The following is a 21,916-nucleotide window of genomic DNA, read 5'->3' as shown; positions in this document are numbered from 1 at the left end:
TTACGAGAGGCAGGGTCCCTCTCTGTTAATAGGCTGGGGAGGGCTTCTGCATCTCTCCCCTGTAATTCAGCCCTTGAGGTTTTGGGGGTCTCATCTCCTCTTCGGGGTCCAGAAAAATGAAGCCAGCAGAGCCTTGTGCTCTGGTCACAGTCCACATACAGCATACGTACATGCAGGCCACCAGTGTGACAATGGGGAACCATGGGTGGCCCAGGAGGTGCCTCAGCCTCCTTCAACGTAGGCCAGTTAGGAAGTCCAGTGTAGGTCTGGCTTCCCCAGGGCACCTTGTGTCTGTCACAACGCAAGTAGGCATTGCATGTCTTTAGTGCTGTTTTTCATAAACACAGAAATGCTTCTGCTGCATGAGCAAACATTTGCAGACAGCCAGCAGACTGTTCCTGGCTGTTGGATCCAGAGAATTGGAAACAATCTCTTGATTGTGGCTTCTGCCCCTCTGGGTAACAGGGTCCTTTGGGATCTAGAGCCACATCAGATGGCATGCTACAAGAACCAAATGCCCAGTCCATACTTGCTCTGAGCCAGTGTCCTTCGGGGCCGTCCTGAACACTGCCACCTCTGAGCGTTGGCATCCATCTGCTAGGATTAGCATTGGAGCTTTTTTTGAAGGTATTTTGAAGTCTAATGGGAGAGGACTTTGGTTGAAATACCTGAATTTTTACCTAGGCCTCCTCAAGGAGTTGGAACAAAGCTGATCAAGGCAGAAGCAGCCCTATACCTCCTGAATATTGGCGTCTTTTTTTTTTCTAAAAAGCTTGCTGTATCTTCAGCTGCGTTCTTATTATTTATTTATTTATTTATTTTTCATTCTTAAGGTGTGGCAGAGACAGGGTATTTGGGATATGCTTTTCAGACTCCCCCGGTCTTATGAATTCTCGAGCCTTCTTGATATTAAAACAAGATGAGCCATAGTCATGGTCTAGCTCTTTTCCCTTAACAGGTCCCGTTTTTAGCACTTTTGTTCCTGCTGCTTTAGGGTTTGGTGCTGGAAGGCAAATGCACTCAGGCTCAGAGCTAGTTGCTGGTTGCATTTATTTCCATGATATACAGAGTCTGTACACTTGTCTCACTCTTGGCCATCAGAGTGTCATGGTCAGGATGTCTAGACTATCTAGTGCTCTGTGTTTGGTGTCTAAATGGTGAAAAGGGATCAATCTGGAGACCTTGTGGCTTAAAATGATTCATCCATTTGGCGGGTTGGGTTTTCATGTGCACTCTGTGCAGCTTGAACATAGAATGTGGTTTTTTAAAAAGCCAGCATTTCCCCTTAATGCATCATTTTAAATGGTCCTACCGCTGAAAAATCTGGTGTGGTTTTATTTCTAACACATTTGGCTTTCTGTTAGTTTATGGGCATGGTAGTTCCCCCTTTAGAAAAAAACATAGCTTAGTTCCTACCTAGAGTGACCTGAAAAGACACATTCTAGAGCAGACCAGGTGTCCTTGGAGATGTGGAAGGTGCTGGGGAGTCTCCCTCGTGGTGGCCCTGGATGGAGACTCTGTTCGATGTCCCTTAGGAGCTTTGCGTGGTCTCCTCCCCGAGATGTAACTGGCACATATGCACTGCTTCAGACACGAGCCCTTTAACATGGAAACTGGAATCTGCCCCATTGTGGGAGGGGGAGAGGGAGGCAGCCTTGACCTGGGCCCAGGGTGCTGTCCAGCTCCCTGTCCTCTGGCTGGATTGGGACTGAGGAGCAGTGGGCGTAGGCTTGCTGCTGACTGGTTGTTCTGTGCTCTCTTCAGCAACCCAAGGAGATCTGTGCGCTGGTTGGGTTCTGTGATGAGGTGAAAGAGATGCCCATGCAGACTCTGGTCCCCGCCAAAGTGGCCTCCAAGAATGTCATCCCTGCCCTGGAACTGGTGGAGCCCATTAAGGTACCTGGTGTCACTTTGTGTCCTGGTCAGGGCTGTGCAATGCCACACTACTCCCTGCTGTGTCACATCACATCTTACGAGTCACTTGTTTCTTTCGGTTCCCTGCCTGGCTCGTAAAGGTCTTTGAGTTTGTGATCACTGGTTTATCCTATCCCCTATACTAATGTAGCCCCCGACCCTGAGTTCTTTTGAAAACATTTTATTTCCTTGGTTGTAAACCCTAATGGTCGTGGGATCATTAGCCTGTGTATTTTCAGCATGCCATTCAAAGGTGACTTTGCAGTGCCTGGCTCCAGCCTCACCTTCTCACATGCACTGTCTGGGTCCTTCCCCATCCTGTGGCCCTGACAGACTGGATGTTCCCAGCACACCCCTCAGAGTGTACGGAAGCCTCACTGGGCCTGCAGCCTGTATACTAAGTACATGTGGGTGTCTATTTTATTTAAGTAAAACACCTCACTTGGTGAAGATTAGACTACTTCATCCTATAATAAATTTGTATTTGGCATTTGTTATGGGTCAGGCAGCATGTTAGGGGCTGTGGTGAACAGATGATGTCATTGTGCCCGTGGGGCTTACATTCTAGTTCTTCAAGGCCCGGGCTGTGTGATGCCTTAACACGTGGCACATGTACACGCTTCTTGTTCTAGACCATTCCACGGCACTTGACTGCCAGCTGTTGGTCTCTCTCTGCTGTCTCCTCTCTGCATGTGCAGAGTGTGTGACCCAGGGGCCAGGCTGAAGTGTCAGCTGGAATCCAGGAAGCACTGCTTCTTGCCTTCCTCTCTCCTCAGCTCCAGCCTGCTGACCAAAGTGATGGCCAGAGAAAGTGAAGAGTTATAGCTCGCACTCCAACCACATGTGACTACTTAAATTTTAATGAAATGCCATGGAGCAAAATTAAAAATTCAGCCCCTTGGCTACACCAGCCACATTGCAGGTGCTCAGTGCACAGGGAGCTGGAGCTTATAGTGGACAGCAGAGATAGAGAACATTTCCATTGCCACAGAACATCCTCTGTAACAGTATTGCCTTATTAAAGGTGGGTTCCAGAAGAGCATTCTCAAGTGCTAATGAGACATGGGAGACACACGAGCAGACCTGAAGTGTGTTCAACATTCTGTCTTCTAGATAGTGGACCGATAGTGAGCCCCTCACTTTGCTTTTGGTCATTCATCCTCCTCCCCAAAATGAACCCTGAATGATGAAATGATTGTAACGGAACACATCATCAGGGCAGCTCTTTGGGGTGGGGAAGGGACTTTCTATCTCCTGAACTGTGAATTCCTGGGTTTTGTTTTGGTGGGGTTAGGGGGAGGTGGTGGTGGTAGAGGATTGGGGAAGGGGGTGAATATAAAAATAGGGAATTAACGTGGATATTAGAAGCCACACGTCATTTGGAATTCAGGAGACAGTGGCCCTTGATGGGCTAACCCACCCTGGTCTCTGTATCCCCTTTCCTTTAGGGGAGCAAGACCAAGGGCTGTGAGTCCCAGCATTGAAAGTACTCTCCCTCTACTCTTTCCACAGAAGCACGAGGTCCCAGCAAAGTCTGATGTTTACTGTGAGGTGTGTGAATTCCTGGTGAAGGAGGTGACCAAGCTGATTGACAACAACAAGACTGAGGTATGCTGTCCTCCTGGCAGAGGGAGGGCCTCTCCTGCCCCCCGAGCCTGAATGTCCCAGTGGGAAAGTCCCACAGGAGAGAGGGCTTGGCCCAGCCTTGACATGTGTACAGCCATTTCCCCATCTCGTGGAAGGCAATCCTCACCAGTGGGACCTCTAGGCTGGCGGGGGTCGGGGGAGGTGGACACCATTGCCCTGCTTTGTAGTTTGGTAGTTTTCTGGGGGTGGAAACGGCACCCACCATTGACTCATTTCCTGGCCATGTTAGTATTTTCAGAATCTCCCCCAACCCTTGTCCAGCGTCCCGTCTTCTCACACGGTCCTCTCGTGTGTTTCAGAAAGAAATACTCGACGCTTTTGACAAAATGTGCTCGAAGCTGCCGAAGTCCCTGTCGGAAGAGTGCCAGGAGGTGGTGGACACATACGGCAGCTCCATCCTGTCCATCCTGCTGGAGGAGGTCAGCCCTGAGCTGGTGTGCAGCATGCTGCACCTCTGCTCTGGCACGCGGCTGCCTGCACTGACCGGTGAGCGCTGGGTGTGGTGCGGGAGGGGATGGTGCCCCTCTTGGGTCTGGGAGGGCCCTGCCAGCGTTGAGCCCGCTGCCCTCTTATGTAGTTCACGTGACTCAGCCAAAGGACGGTGGCTTCTGCGAAGTGTGCAAGAAGCTGGTGGGTTATTTGGATCGCAACCTGGAGAAAAACAGCACCAAGCAGGAGATCCTGGCTGCTCTTGAGAAAGGCTGCAGCTTCCTGCCAGACCCTTACCAGAAGCAGGTACGCTCCGGGCTGGGCTGCGGTAGGCCAGCATGGCAGAACCTGATGAAGTATGCCAAGGCTGGGGTACATTTTGATGGAAAACCAGCTGTTTCTGCCTCCGGGCATGGAGTCCAATGAAGTTTTACTTGGAGGTGATTTGTTGGCTTAAGATGAGCCACTGGGGGAAGCAACCTGAAGTAGAGAGGCCAAATGTAGATAGGGTGTCTGGAAAGGGAGGCCCCAGGACCCAGTGGGCTGGGAATGCCAGGAGCTCTCAGGGAACGGTGTATCCAGGGCCTGCCTGGCCTTTTGTGCCCCACTGTGCTCGGACACCCCCAGAGCTGGACCTGTGTCCCCGCTTTCCTTTATAGTGTGATCAGTTTGTGGCAGAGTACGAGCCCGTGCTGATCGAGATCCTGGTGGAGGTGATGGATCCTTCCTTCGTGTGCTTGGTGAGCCTCACTGGGTGGTGTGGGTCCTCTCGGGCAGCTGTAACCTGGGGGGCTGCAGAGACCCGGAAGGGTTGCTCTGAGACTTGGCCGTGGGGTGGAGTCTCTGGGTTCTGTTGTGGGAGAGCCAAGAAGGTAGGGAGCCAGCCCCGCAAGCCCATCGCTTTCCTCAGCAACCCTGATGTTCTGAAAGAGCGTGGTGGAGCTGTGATCCTAGCTCCTTCTGGAAACTGTTTTCTTAGTTTTGAAAGCGATACATCGGGCAGCTCTCATTCTCCCCCTTTCTTTTTTCCTTTTCTCACCATATAGAAAATTGGAGCCTGCCCCTCGGCCCATAAGCCCTTGTTGGGAACTGAGAAGTGTGTATGGGGCCCAAGCTACTGGTGCCAGAACACAGAGACAGCAGCCCAGTGCAATGTGAGTAGCTCAGCAGACAGTGTCACCAGCCTGTCTTGCCCTGGGGTAGCCTGTGTGAGAATCCTGCTTTAATGGGAACCCAGTGATCAACTCTCCACCCTGCTCTTATGTTATCAGAAAGCTGAGGCCCAGAGAGGTGGTTAGGCTTACTCATGGTCCCCTAGAAAAGACAGGGTGAACTACACTCTTGTAGTGAAGGGTGGGGTGGATTTTTTTTTTTTTTTTTTTAGTATTTTTTTGCTTCTGCTTTGTTGCTTTTGTCTTCATTTCCCTTGTGACAGTGTCAGAGTTGTACAAGGTCACTCCAGGGATTGTACAAGGTCTGTGGGATTCATTGCCCAGAGCTTTGCCCAGGTCCTGTCCCCCGGGAACATGTTTGCCCTTGCTGAAGCCGGGCCCGAGCCCTCACTCAAGGCCCTGAGAACTGGCCCCTGCCCAGCAGCCCTAGGGCACTGTGGCCCTGGCCTGGCCTGGCAGCCACCAGTTGGGTGACTTGTGCTGCTTCCCTGGGTGGGGATGTTTGGTTCGGTCCCTGTTACTTAATGTTGCTTTGTGCAACTTTTCCTTCCTCACCGGGCTTCCCTGTGACCATGTCAGTGGCGGTTGTGTCATTTCGGACCACTGCAGGGAGGGGCAGGGGGCCCCCATTCTGGCCATGTCCAGCTCTTTCCTCCAGCTAGGCTCCAGCCCATCTCCACCGCCAGCCCCACCCCACAGCTGGTTCTGCTGCTGTCCTGGGGAAATGTGGGCCCGCTTCTCAAGGCCCGAGCTGGTGTGTAGCCTAACTCAGGCAAGGAGGTTCTGCCTGGGAGTTAGTGTGCAGGCTGCTAGCAGGACGCTGGGTGCCGGGTGCAGGTAGATGAAGGGTCCTGAGCCCTGCCTGCATGGGTACTCATCTGCAAACTGCTGCAGGCATCTGCTGCTCTGGACTCGTGCCTTAGAAGTTCCCAAAACTCTGATGGCCACGTGTTCCCTGTTTTTAAGTGAGATCCTGTCCTGGGTCTTCAGCATCTGGTGCCATCCAGCTGACCTAGGACAAGAGAACAGGTCCTGTTTTGGGGTGATATCTGATACATTGATGGGCCGGGAACGGAGTTTTTCATCCGAAGACTAAACTCAGCTTCCTCTCTCCTACCAGGCTGTCGAGCATTGCAAACGCCATGTGTGGAACTAGGAGGAGGAAGATTCCGTCTTGGCAGAAACCACAGCATTGGTTTTTTTCTACTTGTGTGTCTGGGGAAATGAACGCACAGATCTATTTGACTTTGTTATAAAAATAGGGCTCCCCCACCTCCCCCATTTCTGTGTCCTTTATTGTAGCATTGCTGTCTGCAAGGGAGCCCCTAGCCCCTGGCAGACATAGCTGCTTCAGTGCCCCTTTTCTCTCTGCTAGATGGATGTTGATGCACTGGAGGTCTTTTAGCCTGCCCTCGCATGGCGCCTGCTGGAGGAGGAGAGAGCTCTGCTGGCATGAGCCACAGCTTCTTGACTGGAGGCCATCAACCCTCTTGGTTGAGGGCTTGTTCTGAGCCCTGACATGTGCTTGGGCACTGGTGGGCCTGGGCTTCTGAGGTGGCCTCCTGCCCTGATCAGGGACCCTCCCCCCTTTCCTGGGCCTCTCAGCTGAACAAAGCAGCAAAACAAAGGCAGTTTTATATGAAAGATTAGAAGCCTGGAATAATCAGGCTTTTTAAATGATGTAATTCCCACTGTAATAACGTAGGGATTTTGGAAGCAGCTGCTGGTGGCTTGGGACATCAGTGGGGCCAAGGGTTCTCTGTCCCTGGTTCAACTGTGATTTGGCTTTCCCGTGTCTTTCCTGGTGATGCCTTGTTTGGGGTTCTGTGGGTTTGGGTGGGAAGGGGGCCATCTGTCTGAATGTAACCTGCTAGCTCTCCGAAGGCCCCGCGGGCCTGGCTTGTGTGAGCGTGTGGACAGTGGTGGCCGCGCTGTGCCTGCTCATGTTGCCTACGTGTCCCTGGCTGCTGAGGCGCTGCTTCAGCCTGCACCCCTCCCTTGTCTCATAGATGCTCCTTTTGACCTTTTCAAATAAATATGGATGGCGAGCTCCTAGGCCTCTGGCTTCCTGGTAGAGGGCGGCATGCCGAGGGGTCTGCTGGGTGTGGATTGGATGCTGGGGTGTGGGGGTTGGAAGCTGTCTGTGGCCCACTTGGGCACCCACGCTTCTGTCCACTTCTGGTTGCCAGGAGACAGCAAGCAAAGCCAGCAGGACATGCAGTTGCTATTAAATGGACTTCGTGATTTTTGTTTTGCACTAAAGTTTCTGTGATTTAACAATAAAATTCTGTTAGCCAGATCTGGGCCTAATGTTTCTGTGACCCTTCAGCTGGAAGAGTTTGTTCCTCTCTGATGAGCTCTGAGCCCATGACACCTTTGGGGCCCAGCATTCCCATGACCCATCTTGGCCAGAGAATGAAAGCAAAGTGGATAAAGGAAAATCCCACCTCGTCCTCCCCAAGACTCAGGGCCAGCAGTAGGTCAGGCGCACCTGAAGGTCGGCTCTGCCCTTCACCTGCCCCTGTCCCTGCTCCCTAGAGGCCAGAGTCAGAGCACGTTGCCAGTTCCTTGAGAGTTGCCTTGATTTTTAAACAAACCATTCCAGAAACTTGTAGTGAGTACCAGTTAAACAAAACCAAGGGGAAACTATTGAGGGAATAACTTAATTTAAAAAAGGAACACACACAAACACTCCACATTCAAAACCCGAGGGAACGTCAGTCACTTCTGTTTATAAGCTGGGCACATTTGGAAAGCCAGTGAAATGGAGAGAATGCTTGTTCATTGACATTGACTTTCTTGTCCACGTGGGGATGCCACCTCCACCTGGACGTCCAGCAGGGATGTGGTGGAAATGTAGCGGGACTTGGACTGGAGTCGGGTGTCCGGCCAGCAGGGGATGTCCGCACTGGGCCTCCCTTGCGCCTGCTTAGCCGGAGGGGATGGTGCTTGCGGGGTGGAGCCGGGAGGGAGGAGCGCCTGTTTGGCCTCTTTCAGCTCAGCCTGAGCCAAGCTGGTCCCCAGACTCTTGGGCCCCAGTGACCCTCCTTACCTTGTCCTTAGATGCTTAACATTTTTGTTTGGTTTTCTTATAAAAATAACAGATCTTATGAAGGTAGAGGTCAGATGCTGAATGAGCGTCTGGTAAAAGTGGGATCTGAGCAGCTGATGCGGGCTGCCAGGGCCAAGCCAAGGTTGTCCCCCAGGCCTGGCCTTGGAGGGGCCCCCCCGACCGGCCCTGTCCCTGCCCTTGCTCCCTGGGAGGGGATGGTGGATGGGTGCTGCTCACACCCACGAGGCTTCCCTGTCTAGTCACAGCTCTGTGATCTCCAGGGGGGTCTCCATGATCACGTCACGAAGTTTGTGCAGGGGTGTGGATTTGGCGGATTCTGTGCGGGCGTTGCGCTCGAAGGCAGTGGCCTCGGCAGTGGTCAGCGTCTCCAGCGAGCGGCCCAGGCCCTTCTGGTCTTCCTCGGGCAGGCTGTTGAGGTCGGTGGCCAGCAGCGTGCCCGTGCTGCCGTGTACCACATGGATCCCATCGGGCCCCTTGAGCTCCACTGGTGGCTTGTGGTGGAAGCGCAGGCTACCCTGCCCTGGGCTGTGGTCTCCTGGCTCCTCGTCCAGCTCAGTCTGGATCAGCTGCAAGAGGCCGGGACCCCCACATGCTCAGGGCCATGCCCAAGGGGTGAGCAGGTGGATGGCCCCAGAGACCCACTGGCTATGTGGCTGAACCTTGGGCTCCTACCGCAGCAGGCCTGTCAGACTCTGTTTCTCAAACTGCCTGCAAAGGGGAATCATGAATGCTTAAGTTGCTGCAGATGGGTTCTTGGGAGGATTGGCTTCTTGTGAAAAATCTGTGTGTGTGTGTGTGTGTATCGGCTTCTTGTGAAAATTGTGCGTGTGTGTGTGTAGACAGAGTCTCGCAGTGGCGCGATTTTGGCTCACTGCAATCTCCACCTCCTGACTTCAAGTGATTCTCCTGCCTCAGCCTCCCACGTAGGTGGGATTACAGGCACGCCATGTTGGCCAGGCTGGTCTGGAACTCCTGACCTCAGATGATCCACCAGCCTCGGCCTCCCAAAGTGCTGGGATTACAAGTGTGAGCCACCGCACCTGGCCTTTATTTATTTAGAGACAGGGTTTCTCTCTGTTGCCCAGGCTGGAATGCAGCAACGTAATCAAAGCTCAGTGCAACCTCGGACTCCTGGGCTCAAGGGATCCTCCCATTTCAGTTTCCTGAGTAGCTGGGACTACGGGCGTGTGCCACCACACCTGGCTGAGAATCTTTAATTTTATGTATTAACTTTGGTGCTCTATAAACATCCTGGGATGCAACTGTGGTATCTGGGTTTGTTGCCAAATTGGCCTCAAGCAGATCACCTCTAATTGTGTCCAGGCAGAAAGTGTCAACAGGACAAGCTGCAGAGGATAAATAGGTGGGGTGGAGACTTGAAACTGGCACTGTTGTCCTCCTGTATGAGGCTATTCGACTAGCTTATTCCTGTTGAGAATATGGGCCCAGCTGGAAATTCGTTTTTAGGTAAAGCCTGACTTTTGTAAGTGTTGACATAATCATTACAGGCAAACATATGTAGGCCTATTTGACCCTGACGACCAGTTTCTTTTCTTTCCTTTTTTTTTTGAGACAGAGTCTCACTCTGTCACCCAATGGAGTGCAGTGGCATGGTCTTGGTTCACTTCAACCTCCGCCTCGTGGGTTCCAGCAATTCTCCTGCCTCAGCCCCCTGAGTAGCTGGGATTATAGGCGTCCGCCACCAGGCCCGGCTAATTTTTTGTATTTTTAGTACAGATGGGGTTTCGCCACGTTGGCCAGACTGGTCTCGAACTCCTGGCCTCAATTGATCCTCCCACTTCAGCCTCCCAAAGTGCTGGGATTACAGGTGTGAACCACCAAACCCAGCTGGGTTTCTTAAAGTGACATCACCCCCAAAGGTATGTTCGTGAGGTCTTCCTCTAATCGGAGAAAGACTGCCTTAGAGACTACCCAATTCCTGTGAAAGCCCCCAAGAGCCCAGAAAGCAGATCCTGCTGTCTGACTTCCTGGCCCCCACCCATTGCTGTCTTTGGTCCTGGCTGCAGAGCTCCAGAGACATAGAGAAGGACAGCAGGACAGCAAGAGACAGAGAGCATCCCCAGGCTGGGGCACAGCACACAGCTCCCGGCCACCCAGCCGGCTACCTCAGAGATGGAGGAGTGGCAGGAGGAGGCTTTTTGCACCATCCGCTGTGCAAAGAGCTTTTTGAGCCGCAGGTAATCCTCCAGGACCACCTTCAGCAGCGAGCCCTGGGGGAGGGAAAGGGTTAACCCCCACCAAGGCCCTCCCCTGCCTGCCCCGCCCCTCACCCACTCCCTCTGGGAGTAAGGGGTACACGGACATCTGATCCTGGTGATCCTAGGGCAGAGGATCAGCGGCAGAGCCTGGAGACAGTGGCCAGCCTGGACACAGGTGGACTCACTCCTGAGCCCTGCCCTTAAGGCCACCACAGGCTGGAGTAGCCCCCCATCAGCCCTGTTGTTCTCGCCCCAGTGGAGGGTGGGTCTAGCTGAGCCTGGAGGTCTCTACCACCCTGTGTTCTCTGGAGTGGGGTCCAACCTCAGCCAAGGGACTGGGTGCAGAGCCTGCAGGGAAGGCTCACCTTGATTGGCCCCTCACGAATGATCTGGCCCAGCTTGGCAATGTTGTCATACTCCTGGATGGCAGCCCGCAGGTATCGGTCGTCATCAGGCTTGACAGCTGCTGGCTCACGCCCAAAAGTTCCCTGGGGAGAGGGGATGTTAGCTGGAGCAGAGGCAGACCCCACACAAATGTACAAGGGAGGGGGCCACCCCTTAACCCAGCTTCTTGGCCAGAGGTTGCAAAGACCCAGCCCCTCCACCCCTGCCCCTTGTGATGCCTGACCGCCTCTGGCTCACGTGGGTGCGCGTGGGGCTGTTCCACAGGTCAGCGATCTCACTCAGGTTCTCCGGTAGGTCATCCTCATGCTCCGCCTGGGCGGCCAGCTCCAGGTTCCGACAGAAGGGATCCAGCCACACAGGGTTGGCTCTGCAGTTGGGGAGGGAAAAGGGTGGGGAGGGAGGGAAGGCTCGAGTAGACAGGTGCCCTTCCAGCCTCACCCCATATCCTGCCCATTTCCCTGGCCATATAGTGCCTTTCACTGACTTGGGGTGTGAGGCCCTGGTGCCTGTGGTGCATGCTCCCACCATAGGATCCTGCTGGAACCAGGACTGCATGTCAGTCTGGATTGCCTTTGGTGCAGAGTCTTCACCCTGCACCCACTGCCCAAAGCCTGCATCCCCTGGAACTTGAGGCCCACTGGGGTGGAGAGCCCCTGTCAGCCACGTGGTTTCTGAGGGTGGAGGGAGGGTGAAGGGAGGGTGGCCCGCCCACCAGGGGGCGCCCACAGCCTGGGTTTCGGCAGCCCCAGCGCTGGGAGACTGCAGCTCTCCCCAGCTGGGTCCTGGCAGGACTCCCCACCGGGGAATGCGCAGGGCCAGTACCCCACTCACCCATCAAAGGAGTACTTGTTGGTGTTAGGCATGTCCATGATGTCAATGAAGCCACGATTCCCTGCAGGGAGAAGGGTTGGGGCATGGAGGGGAGGGGCATAGCCAGGGGTAGGGGTGGTGTTGGGGGGTGAGGGAGGATGGGGTGTGGGGCATGGTCCTGGGCCCAGTGAAGGGCCTGAGCCAGGCTTGTGAGGCTCCGGTGGGCACTCCAGGCCCCTAGCCCACTGCCTTCTCAACTGTGTCCCCACTATGGCCCTCACTTACCAGCTGAGCCAGCCACAATGGCCTTGAGCTTCCTCTTGTGTCTGGAGAGAAGCAGAGAGGGGCTGGTGAGGGGGGCCAAGCTGACGTCTCAGGCCCTGCCTGCCTCGTGGCCATCCGGGAGCAGGTGGTCGGCCCCCTGATGGCAGGGGTAGGGGACACTCACACAGTCCTGTAGTACCAGTTCATGAGGACAAAGAGCATGGCGGCCAGGAACAGGAGGATAGCCAGGACGATGATCGCCATCTGCGGGAGCAGGACCAGGGTGAGCCCGGGCAGTGGGGAGGGCGGCTAGGGCTGTGGGGCAGGGTCGCCGGGTACCTGCAGGGCAGACATGTCATCCGGCAGCCGGACAGAGATGGCAGGCTGCACGTCCAGGACGTTGTAGTTCCGGAAAAGATTCCGTAGCTGCTCCTTGTTCTCATCGATCATCTGGATCACCCTGGGCGAGGGGCAGGGGTCTCAGCTCTCCTCCTCAGCCATTCCCCCACCACCGACAGTCTGCTCTGCTCCTGCCTCAAGCCCCCAAAGTTCAACAACCCCAAGCCTTGCAAGATTGAGGTCCACCGGCTGGGACAGCTTTGTGTTTTACAAGGTTCCTCGAACCTTCATGTAGGATCCTGTTCCATCCTTACAGTGGATGGAGTACTCCCTTTTTTTTTTTCTTTTTGAGATGGAGTCTTGCTCTGTTGCCCAGGCTGGAGTGCAGTGTGGCATGATCTCAGCTCACTGCAAACTCCACCTGCCAGGTTTAAGCGATTCTCCTGCCTCAGCCTCCTGAGTAGCTGGGATTACAGGTGTGTGCCACCATGCCGACTAATATTTGTATTTTTAGTAGAGATGAGGTTTCTCCATGTTGGTCAGGCTGGTCTCGAGCTCCTGACCTCAGGTGATCCACCTGGCTTGGCCTCCCAAAGTGCTGGGATTACAGGTGTGAGCCACTGCGCATGGCCTGAATACTCCCATGTTACAGATGGGGAGAGGGAGGCTCAGAGGGACAGAGTTGCTCATACCCCCAAACTCTGCTCTGTCTCCTAGCCCTGCCCCAGTCTGGGAGATGGCCCCACACAGTGGGCCTGATGGTGTGGTCTGTGTCTCCTTCGGTGTGTCCCCTCCCCTACGCCAGGGCAGGGAGGCAGGCAGACAGACAGGCTGACAGTCCAAACACAGGCCCCGACTCACCGGTCCACGTCCAGGATGCGGTTGGTATCGCGGTTCACCACGTGGATAAGCAGTTCTGTCTGCGCAAAGTTCACCCGGCCCTTCTTGTCCACATGGAACTAGATGAGAAGGGGTATTGTAGGGTGTGGCCACCACAGCAGGGGGCCACAGGGATGGGCAGGCCTCTTTTAGGAACCCCTTCTGCCCTTCCCTGCAAATAGACCCTTCACTACTGAATGTTTGAATGTTTGCTGAGGACCAGGCACGGTGCCAATCACTTCATCCACACTTGGCCAGGTACTATTTATTATTGGCCCCATTTTATGGAGGAGGAAACTGAGGCCCAGAGACCTGGGAGAACTTTATCAAAGCTGCACTGATAGGAAATGACTAAGTAGGGACTATACTGCCTTTCACGCCCTGGCCTTTGCACAATGCCCTGTCTCTCCTTGTGGCCTGGCCTCCCCTTCCTTCTCCCTCCACTGCCCCGGCCCCGGGTGGGCCCATGAGGCACCTGCACGTCGTCAGTATTGACAATGGCCCCAGTGATGTTGGAGAGCAGGTGGATGAACTCCTCCTCGAAGCCGCGCACACGGTCGGGGATCTCGTTAATGACGATCTTGACGCGCTGGTCGTCCCTCAGGATGTAGATGCCGACGATGGCTGTGTCGTTGTGGCCTGCCAGGTCTCGGGCCACAATGTCCACCACGAAGTAGCCGGGGCTGTAGGCCATGAAGAGGTCGAAGGTGCGCAGAATGCCGTCCATGCTCCCTGCAGGAAGCCCGAAGGCGGGGTACGGCTCAGAGACTCAGTGCCCCGAATCCCCGGGAAGGGGCATGAGCCCTGGGGTAGGTGGGCACATCTAGGGGAGGCGGCACAAATGCCCACAGGGCACAGCAGGGAGCAAAGGTGACACGCAAGTGGGAACGATGCCCATCTGAAGTGGAAATGGCTCGGGTCTCAGCCGGTTATCATCACAGGGGAGTGCGGATGACAAGTTTGTGACTCTGTTGTCCCATGCTAGGGTGCAAAGGACCATTTCTGAGCCCCCTGAGTGTCTGTCTGTTTCTCCTCTCTCTTTCAAACACATGTACCTCAGAATTCCACAAATAAGCCCGGGTGTGGTGGCTCACGCCTGAATCTCAACACTTTGGGAGGCTGAGGCGGGCAGATCACTTGAGGCCAGGAGTTTGAGACTAGCCTGGCCAACATGATGAAACCCCATCTGTACTAAAAATACAAAATCTAGCCAGGCATGGTGGTGCATGCACCTAATCCCAGCTACTTGGCAGGCTGAGGCAGGAGAATCACTTGAATCCAGGAGGCAGAGGCTGCAGTGAGCTGAGATTGCACCACTGCATTCCAGCCTGGGCAACAAACAGAGTGAGAGTCTATCACCAAAAAAAAAAAAAAAAAAAAAAAAAAAGGAAAAAGAAAACAACATCAAAACCCATAGAAGAGAGATGGTCAGGTGGTACAGCATAGTCTTCTCCTAAAAGACAATAGATTGGGCTCAAAATTTGTCACTTTCTAGCTGCGTGACCTCAAGCAAGCTACTGAGCCTCTATGTGCCTTGATTTATTAAAATAAGAGCAGTGAGAGCTCAGAGGACAAAGGGATGGTGTCTGCTTGTGTAACTGGATGAGGTGGCACATGAACTAGACCTTGAAGGGTGGGGGAGGGATATCCGAAGGCAAAGAAGGGGTCAAAATGGCATTCCAGGCAATGAAGGCAGAGGGGTCAAAGGCCAGGGGAGAATGGGAGAGAGCAGGCCGTGGGGATGCTTAGCAGCTTAGCTAGGCTGGGCACAGGGCCCTTAAGGATAGCAGGTGACTGTGGAACAGAAAGAGGGATTAGGAGGAAGATCTAGTGAGCCTTGAATGCCAGGCCACAGACGAGGCATACAGAGGAGGAGCCTTTAGATGGAGAAGAAGGGGGAAGGGGTTGGGGCTGGGAGTAAAGTAATGGGACACCCACAGGGGCATCTTCTAGAGCCTGACCCAGAGGGTCTCAGCCATCCACACAGGTCAGTGCACAAGCAAACATGCACATCCATAGATATAAGTGTGAGCTTTGAATCCTGGTGCCCCAGTCCTAACACAATGCCTGACATAGGGGAAGGCGATGTGCGCAACTGAAAAAACAGGCAGATATTATGGGAGGGAGAGTGGGAAGATGGGTAGGTGGACAGATGAATGAAAGCAGGATGGATGGACAGATGGAAGAAAGGATGGATGGAAGAGACAGATGGACGGATGGAAGGATAAAATAAGGGATGGACAGATGGATGGAAGGATAGATGGACAGCCAGAAGTGTGGATACATGGATGGACGGATAAGTAATGGATAGATGAGTTGAAAAGAAGAGAGAATGAAAAGAAAGGGCTGGTGGGTAGATGAAGAGGTGGATAGGTGGATACACTGGAGAACGGATTGCTGAATAGGTGGATGAATAGGATTGGTGTGGCTGGCTGGGGGGCCACCCATATCCTGTGGTGCTCCCACAGACCCCATCTCCCCCCAGATGACAGTCCATGCAGTGACTGAGAGGTCATGGCTAGAGGCCACTCATGTGCTGCCAGGCCCTACCCATGGTGAAGACCTGGCCCACATCTTCAGAGTCGTTGGCAAGGGCCCGGAAGTAGTGGATGGCCAGAATGCTGTAGAAGACAAGGCTGTTGTTGCCAATGTCTGCATCCAGGGCCAGCACCTGGATCAACTCTGAGCCCACCTTGGCGTCTGTGGCCACCCCTGCAGGAAGAGGCAGGTGGTGTAAGTGGCAGGGCAGGGGCCACCCCACACCTCGTGCCCAGGCTCCAGTCCCTGCACCTGCAGTGTACTCAGCCTTGGTGAAGCGTGGTGGCTGGTCGTTGATGTCCTCTAGCACAACGCGCACCTCCTGCAGCGTGAGGTCAGCAACCAGGTCGAGGGTTGGGGAGGGTCCACGGGGAGGTGTCCAGCTGCGATTGCTGGAGGCCTTGACGATGAAGGAGAAGATGGCTTCTCGCTCCCGGTCCAGGTCCCGCAGCACCAGCAGATGCCCATCGGGCTGCAGATGGAAGTTCTTCTCTTCGTTGCCGGCTGAGGGTGGGATCATGGCACAGGGTGAGGGGGCAGGGCCAGGAGCAGGGCATATGTGGGTCATCTCTAGCCCCAGGGTAATCAGGGCACTAGCTCTGTCTGGCCCCACCTGCGATGAAGTAGTACACGATCGCGTTGGGGCCCTCATCTGCATCCACTGCGCCTGTCACGTTGCCCACGAGGGTGCCGCGTGGTGAGTGCTCAGGCACTGTCAGCAGCTGGTACTGGGGGCTGCCTTTCTGCAGAGGGAGGGGGATGTCATCACATGGGGCCAAGGGAAGACCCGAGCTTCCAGTCCCTGTTTCAGGGCCCTGGGCAGTGACTTTGTAGGTGCTGAGGGAGTTTACTGTCCAGGCCTTATGGGGTGAGTAGAACCGTTGTAACCTCAAGGGAGCAAAGCATGGCCCGCGGACCTGAGCTCTGCCCTCACGGAGTGTTGCCCAGAACCCAAATGAGTGCTTAAGTGAGAGAAGCACACACGTTGCTCTTATATGCACATGCATGTGTATGCACTCACACTCAGCAGTCGCCAAGGAACATCACATCCCATGTGCACACAAGAAGAAAAAACAACCATGTCAGAGAGTTGGAGTCCACAGGAGGGGCCCTCAGCCTTGCTGTCAGATTTCATGTCAGCCCTATATCAATAAATCAGAGCTGGGCGGGGCGTAGTGGCTTATGCCTGTAGTCTCAGCATTTTGGGAGGCCAAGGCAGGAGTTTGAGACCAGCCTGGCCAACATGGCAAAAACCCGTCTCTACTAGAAATACAAAAATTAGCTGGGCATGGTGGCGGGTGCCTGTAATCCCAGCTACATGGGAGGCTGAGGCAGAAGAATCACTTGAACCCGGGTGGAGGTTGCAGTGAGTCAAGGTCATGCCACTGCACTCCAGCCTCGGCAATGGAGCGAGACTCTGTCTCAAAAAAAAAAAAAAAAAAAAAAAATCAGAGCTGATTTTCATGCTTTGTGTGTGTGTATGTGTGTGTGCAGGCAAAGACAAGGCTATCAGCTCCATGAGTCAGGCATTTTGGTCTGCCTTTTTTTTTTCCAGCGCTCAATATAGCTCAATATAGTGTAACACAGCTGCTCAATAAATAGTTGTTCTTGCATGAAGTGCATGCAGACATGTTTCCGTGTCTAGCCAAATGTGTATTCTGGCACAGTGTATATAGGAGAGTGTGTGCTTGCAGGCAGGTGAGTCCCTGTGTGGGTGTGACCAGCGCGGGAGGTGGGCAAGCTCACTGGAGGCCTCACGAAAAGGGGTTCGTTGTCATCGATGTCCTCCAGGGCCACCTGCAGCGGCTGCATAGTCTCGTATGGCACTGGCTGGCCCAGGTCGCTGGCCACCAAGATGAGCTAGGAGCGGAAGAGCACAGTCAGAGGAAAAGACTGGGAGAGGGGATTGGCTTGGGGACTTCCCGGTGGCCAGTTCCCCTAGGGACTTTCCAGGAGGCAAGGTGCAAGACCCGCCCCCAGAAGAAAGCCCCGCCCCAGACCCCGCCCCTCGCACCGGGCCCCGCCCTTACGCTGTACACCGCCTGCGACTCGCGGTCCAGGCGCTGAGCAGTCTGGATGAGGCCGCTGATTGGGTCGATGGTGAAGAACTCCCAGTCCCGGTTGCCCGCTGTCTTCAGGAAGCTGTAGCGCACCGCCCCGTTGAGGCCCTCATCCTTGTCCGTGGCGTAGACCTCGTACACGTTGGAGCGCAGCGGGATCTCCTGTGGGGAGCATGGGGAGGAAGGCTCCTGGACCCCTGAAAGAATCTCAGCTCCTAGGCCCTGAGGGAGCCCTTGCTCTTTCTCCTGCGGTAGCAGAATGTCCTTAACAACTTACAGCACCCGCCAGGAGCGCCTGCCTGCTCGGCTGGATTCTCCTGGATTCTGGGCTTCTGCTAGCTGTTGTCCCTCTTCTCTCCTCCCCAACCCAAGCTAAGGCCATTGCACTGACAGTCCAGCCTGAGAACCACATGCTTCAAGCCTTCCCAGGGTGACCATCTTCCCAGGAGCTGCCTCCGCCCTTCCAGTCCCATTCATTGCATGCTGAGGTTTTGGGGACAGAGGGGATCTAAGTGCTGAGGCCACAGCCACCCTTTGTCCTGTATCAGTCTTGCTCTCTCTGCTACCCCAAACACAGGAATTCTGGGTGTCCCCAAACAACACCATCCATCCAATGGGGTACCTGAAAATGGGGGGGACACAGGCAGGGTGACATGGTGGATAGGATAGGGGTTGGCCATCAGGGTCCAGTCTGTTACTAACCTGCCTGGAACCTGGACTTGCCACCTCACTTCCCTGAGCCTCAGTCTCCTGAACGCTGTTGAGCTAAGTCCAAGATCTCGAAACCTCATTGAAATCATACATTGACCCATGACAAGGATGCCCAGGGAAAAAGAAAGGGCACGTTTCTTTGCTTTTAGTTGAAAAATGATCAGCTCAGCATGGTTTCATTGTTTATCTCATGGATCATGACAACTGAAAGTTCTAAATGGCAGTTACGTCTAATTAATAACAAGTAGGATGACATATAATTAATACATGCTGATTGTTCAGGAGACATAAATCTTTCCAAATGCAAAGCCCTTGAAGGGAAAGTGTTCATAAATGGGGCTTTTGGTGTGAAAAAGGACTAGATTATTATTAATTTGTACCCTGCCTCATTCCACAAAAGAGATTTAATGCAGGGGACAAGAATACATAAATTATAACAGGATTGATCAAGTTAAAAAACTAGAGTAAAGAAAAAAATTGGTCAGGAAGATGAAAGCTGAGGGGTGTGAAGCAAGGTGTAAGCCCTGTCCCTGCAGGGTCCCTCGAGATGGCCTGACCACTCTGAAAGAGCAAAGCAGAGCAAAGAGGACCGACTGCTCAATCACTGCCGATGAGACGCTAGACACAAGGTAAAAAAGCAAAGCACCTGGTAAAGGCACAATGCTTCTTTGAGCTTAGCCTTGGGAGAGTTTTCTCCCGCAGGACCTCAAAGAGGAGACAGAGTGACATGATGGACTTAGCACGGACATTCTGAGATGTGGAGCCTGGGTGGAGTTTGGGGGACAAAGAACAAGTGGGAGACATTCTGATGGTGCCACTACGGAGCACTTTGGGCCTGTGTGCTTAGAAGAAAGGGGGAGAGCAGAAGACAAAGGAATACTTCCCCTATCTTTATATGGCAATTTAGACCGAGAAGTGGAAGACCTGGAAAGATTCCAGAACCTTGCCACTTCCCCTCATTTCTTATTTTGATGCTCATCTTCAGCTCCTAGGCTGTCTCCACACTGTATCAGCAGGAACAACAGACAGACGGAAGGGGCGTGTGTGTTTATTCTGAGACAAGTATGGGGGAAGTGGGTTGTGGAGGAGTCTGTCCTTTTTGGTAGACATCTAGGAGCAAGAGATGGAGTATTTACTTATTAGTCCTGTTTTGCACAGGAAAAAATAGACTTACAGAAAACAGACTTACAGAAGTCACTTGCTCAAAGTCATTGGGCTGATAAGCGATAGAGTTAGACTTCAACTAAAGATTTTTTTTTTTTTTGACAGAGTCTCACTCTGTTGCCCGGGCTGGAGTGTAGTGGTGTGATCTTGGCTCACTGCAACCTCCGTCTCCCGGGTTCAAGCGATTCTCCTGCCTCAGCCTCCCGAGTAGCTGGGATTACAGGCATGCACCACCATGCCCAGCCTTTTTTTTTTTTTTGCCTTTTTAGTAGAGATCGGGTTTCACTATGTTGGCCAGGCTGGTCTCGAACTCCTGACCTCAAATGTTCCACCTGCCTTGGCCTCCCAAAGTGCTGGGATTATAGGCGTGAGCCACTGCACCTGGCCAAACCAAAGATCTTTTACTAGCACAGCCCATATAGTAACCACTGTTCAATACTGCCCTGTGTGGCACTGGGTAGGTCTGCTTCCTTCTCCGGCCTCAGTTTTCCCACCTTTACAAACTTTTATTTAATTAAAAAAGTTTTTTTTTTTTTCCTGGAGCTACTTTCCTGAAGCCAAGTTTCCCCACCTTTAGAGTAGGGTGCTTCCACTCTTCTAGGCCACAGCTGGAAGAAGGAAATACTGGTGGGCAGGAGGCCCTGGGGGCAGGAGTACCTCTCTGATGTGGAGGATGGTGCCGTTGGGTGGGCGCACAAAGACAGGGCGGTTGTCATTGACGTCGATGACCTCCACCAGGAGCATGGTGGTGCCCCAGAGTGGGGGCTCTCCACCATCTGTGGACACCACGGTCAGATTGAACCTCTCGTAGGACTGCAGTGGCCGCTGTGTGGTCACCAGGCCCGAGTCCATGTCCACATGGAAGGCCTCTGGCAGTGGGAGCAGGAGAGTAGCTCTGGTTGAGACATCCTTCCCACGCTTCCCTCTACTCCTGGCCTGGGCTGGCAGGCCTGCCCCTCCCACCCCCCAAGGCATCATGGGTGTCCAAGGAAGGCCACATACCCACGCCAGGGCCCTCAAGTGAGTAGGTCAACTCTCCATTGGGACCTTCATCCTGGTCAGTGGCCATCATGGTGATGACCGAGGTGCCCGCCGGCTCATTCTCATACACGCTTGTGCTGAACTGGGGCTTGGAGAACTGTGGCCGGCAGTCATTGACATCCAGCACTTGGATCACCACCTGGGTGGATGGAGGTCAAGGCCAAAGGTAAGGAGCAGGATGGGGTAGCCTCAGCGGACCTGGTCATGCAGGAGTAAGCCTGGATAGAGGAAGGACAGGCACCAGCCTGGGAGGGAGGTAATGTCTTCTAATGTGTTGGAGTCTGACTTGAAGCAACTTATTTAACCCCCTGAGCCTCAGTTTCCTTGGTTGCACAATCCTAGATCCTTGGCACAGTGCGTGGCTCAAGTAAACACTCAACAACTAGAACAGTGGTTAACAGGTAATCTGCACCTGGGCCCTGAAGCAGAAACCCCTTATCCCCTCACACCTCCTACTTTATTCCTTGCTGCTCCCCACAGTGGCCCTATAAATCTGGCTCTAATCTCTATCCCTTAGTGCTGGATTGGTGGCATTCCTCCATTCCCCAAGTTTCTCTTGACTGCGATTTGTGTCTGGCCTGAGACTTGGCTTCCCTGGCTGACCCCTCAGCCCAGGGCAGGTCTTACAGACACAGCAAACCGTGGGGCCTTTGTTCCCTGGCTGCTGGGAGCTGCCTGAACTGCATCCTCATCAGAGCCCTTGACAGCAGTGACTTCATTTTTTTTTTTCGATGGAGTTTCGCTCGTCGCCCAGGCTGGAGTGCAATGGCGCAATCTCGGCTCACTGCAACCTCCACCTCCTGGGTTCAAACGATTCTCCTGCCTCAGCCTCCCAAGTAGCTGGGATTACAGGCACACACCACCACGCCTGGCTAATTTTTGTATTTCTAGTAGAGATGGGTTTTCACCATGTTGGCCAGGCTGGTCTTGAACTCCTAACCTCAGGTGATCCCCCCGCCTCGGCCTCCCAAAGTGCTGGGATTACAGGCATGAGCCACCATGCTCCGGCCAGCAGCCGTGACTTTAAAGATCCCCTTTCAGTGCACAAAGCACTTTCAAACCACCTCATGTCCCCAATTGCACATCTGCACCCTCCTTTGCAGATTTGACAATGGAGGCTCAGAGAGGTTGACTGACAAAGGCAGTGTGCTCAGCTCATGGAACTTGAGTCTTCTGGCCCCAAATGCTGTGTTTTTCCCAACACAGCACATGCATATGTGACAGGGATGAGGTTTGGATATGTGCATGTGT

General features: G+C 53.8%; 2 protein-coding genes across 7 annotated transcripts in view; one reads left to right on the top strand and one right to left on the bottom strand.

Moving 5' to 3' along the window:
* PSAP (prosaposin) overlaps positions 1-7,461 on the top strand; it is a 35,059-nt gene extending 27,598 nt beyond the window's left edge. Inside the window, exons 8-14 of the mRNA XM_008968981.3 lie at positions 1,765-1,896; positions 3,427-3,522; positions 3,861-4,047; positions 4,139-4,296; positions 4,650-4,730; positions 5,037-5,144; positions 6,283-7,461. Of these exons, the coding sequence (XP_008967229.1) occupies positions 1,765-1,896; positions 3,427-3,522; positions 3,861-4,047; positions 4,139-4,296; positions 4,650-4,730; positions 5,037-5,144; positions 6,283-6,318 (798 nt within the window). The 3' untranslated portion in view covers positions 6,319-7,461. The remainder of the gene's footprint in view (positions 1-1,764; positions 1,897-3,426; positions 3,523-3,860; positions 4,048-4,138; positions 4,297-4,649; positions 4,731-5,036; positions 5,145-6,282) is intronic.
* A 350-nt stretch (positions 7,462-7,811) lies between these two features.
* The window catches only part of LOC100983880 (cadherin-23), a 77,461-nt gene continuing 63,356 nt past the window's right edge, over positions 7,812-21,916 (bottom strand). For 3 of the 6 annotated variants that reach the window (XM_057298923.2, XM_034930761.4, XM_008968975.5), the window contains 16 exons: positions 20,627-20,804; positions 20,282-20,493; positions 17,720-17,911; positions 17,436-17,549; positions 16,303-16,432; positions 15,942-16,193; positions 15,702-15,863; positions 13,627-13,883; positions 13,134-13,231; positions 12,273-12,393; positions 12,118-12,197; positions 11,955-11,995; positions 11,691-11,751; positions 11,097-11,226; positions 10,820-10,942; positions 7,812-8,801 (listed from right to left, as the gene is read on the bottom strand). In XM_057298923.2, coding sequence (XP_057154906.1) covers positions 8,475-8,801; positions 10,820-10,942; positions 11,097-11,226; positions 11,691-11,751; positions 11,955-11,995; positions 12,118-12,197; positions 12,273-12,393; positions 13,134-13,231; positions 13,627-13,883; positions 15,702-15,863; positions 15,942-16,193; positions 16,303-16,432; positions 17,436-17,549; positions 17,720-17,911; positions 20,282-20,493; positions 20,627-20,804 — 2,478 coding nt within the window. In that variant the 3' untranslated portion in view covers positions 7,812-8,474. Of the gene's footprint in view, positions 8,802-10,361; positions 10,467-10,819; positions 10,943-11,096; positions 11,227-11,343; positions 11,415-11,690; positions 11,752-11,954; positions 11,996-12,117; positions 12,198-12,272; positions 12,394-13,133; positions 13,232-13,626; positions 13,884-15,701; positions 15,864-15,941; positions 16,194-16,302; positions 16,433-17,435; positions 17,550-17,719; positions 17,912-20,281; positions 20,494-20,626; positions 20,805-21,916 lie in introns of those variants that run through there. The other 3 variants (XM_063607722.1, XM_055092950.2, XM_057298924.1) reach the window with 3 other exon arrangements.

Source organism: Pan paniscus, chromosome 8, assembly GCF_029289425.2.
Source record: "Pan paniscus chromosome 8, NHGRI_mPanPan1-v2.0_pri, whole genome shotgun sequence".
In the NCBI taxonomy this organism is placed as follows: Eukaryota; Metazoa; Chordata; class Mammalia; order Primates; family Hominidae; genus Pan; species Pan paniscus.
The sequence above is the reverse complement of the archived record's forward strand: the minus strand, read 5'-3'. Positions and strand labels throughout refer to the sequence as shown.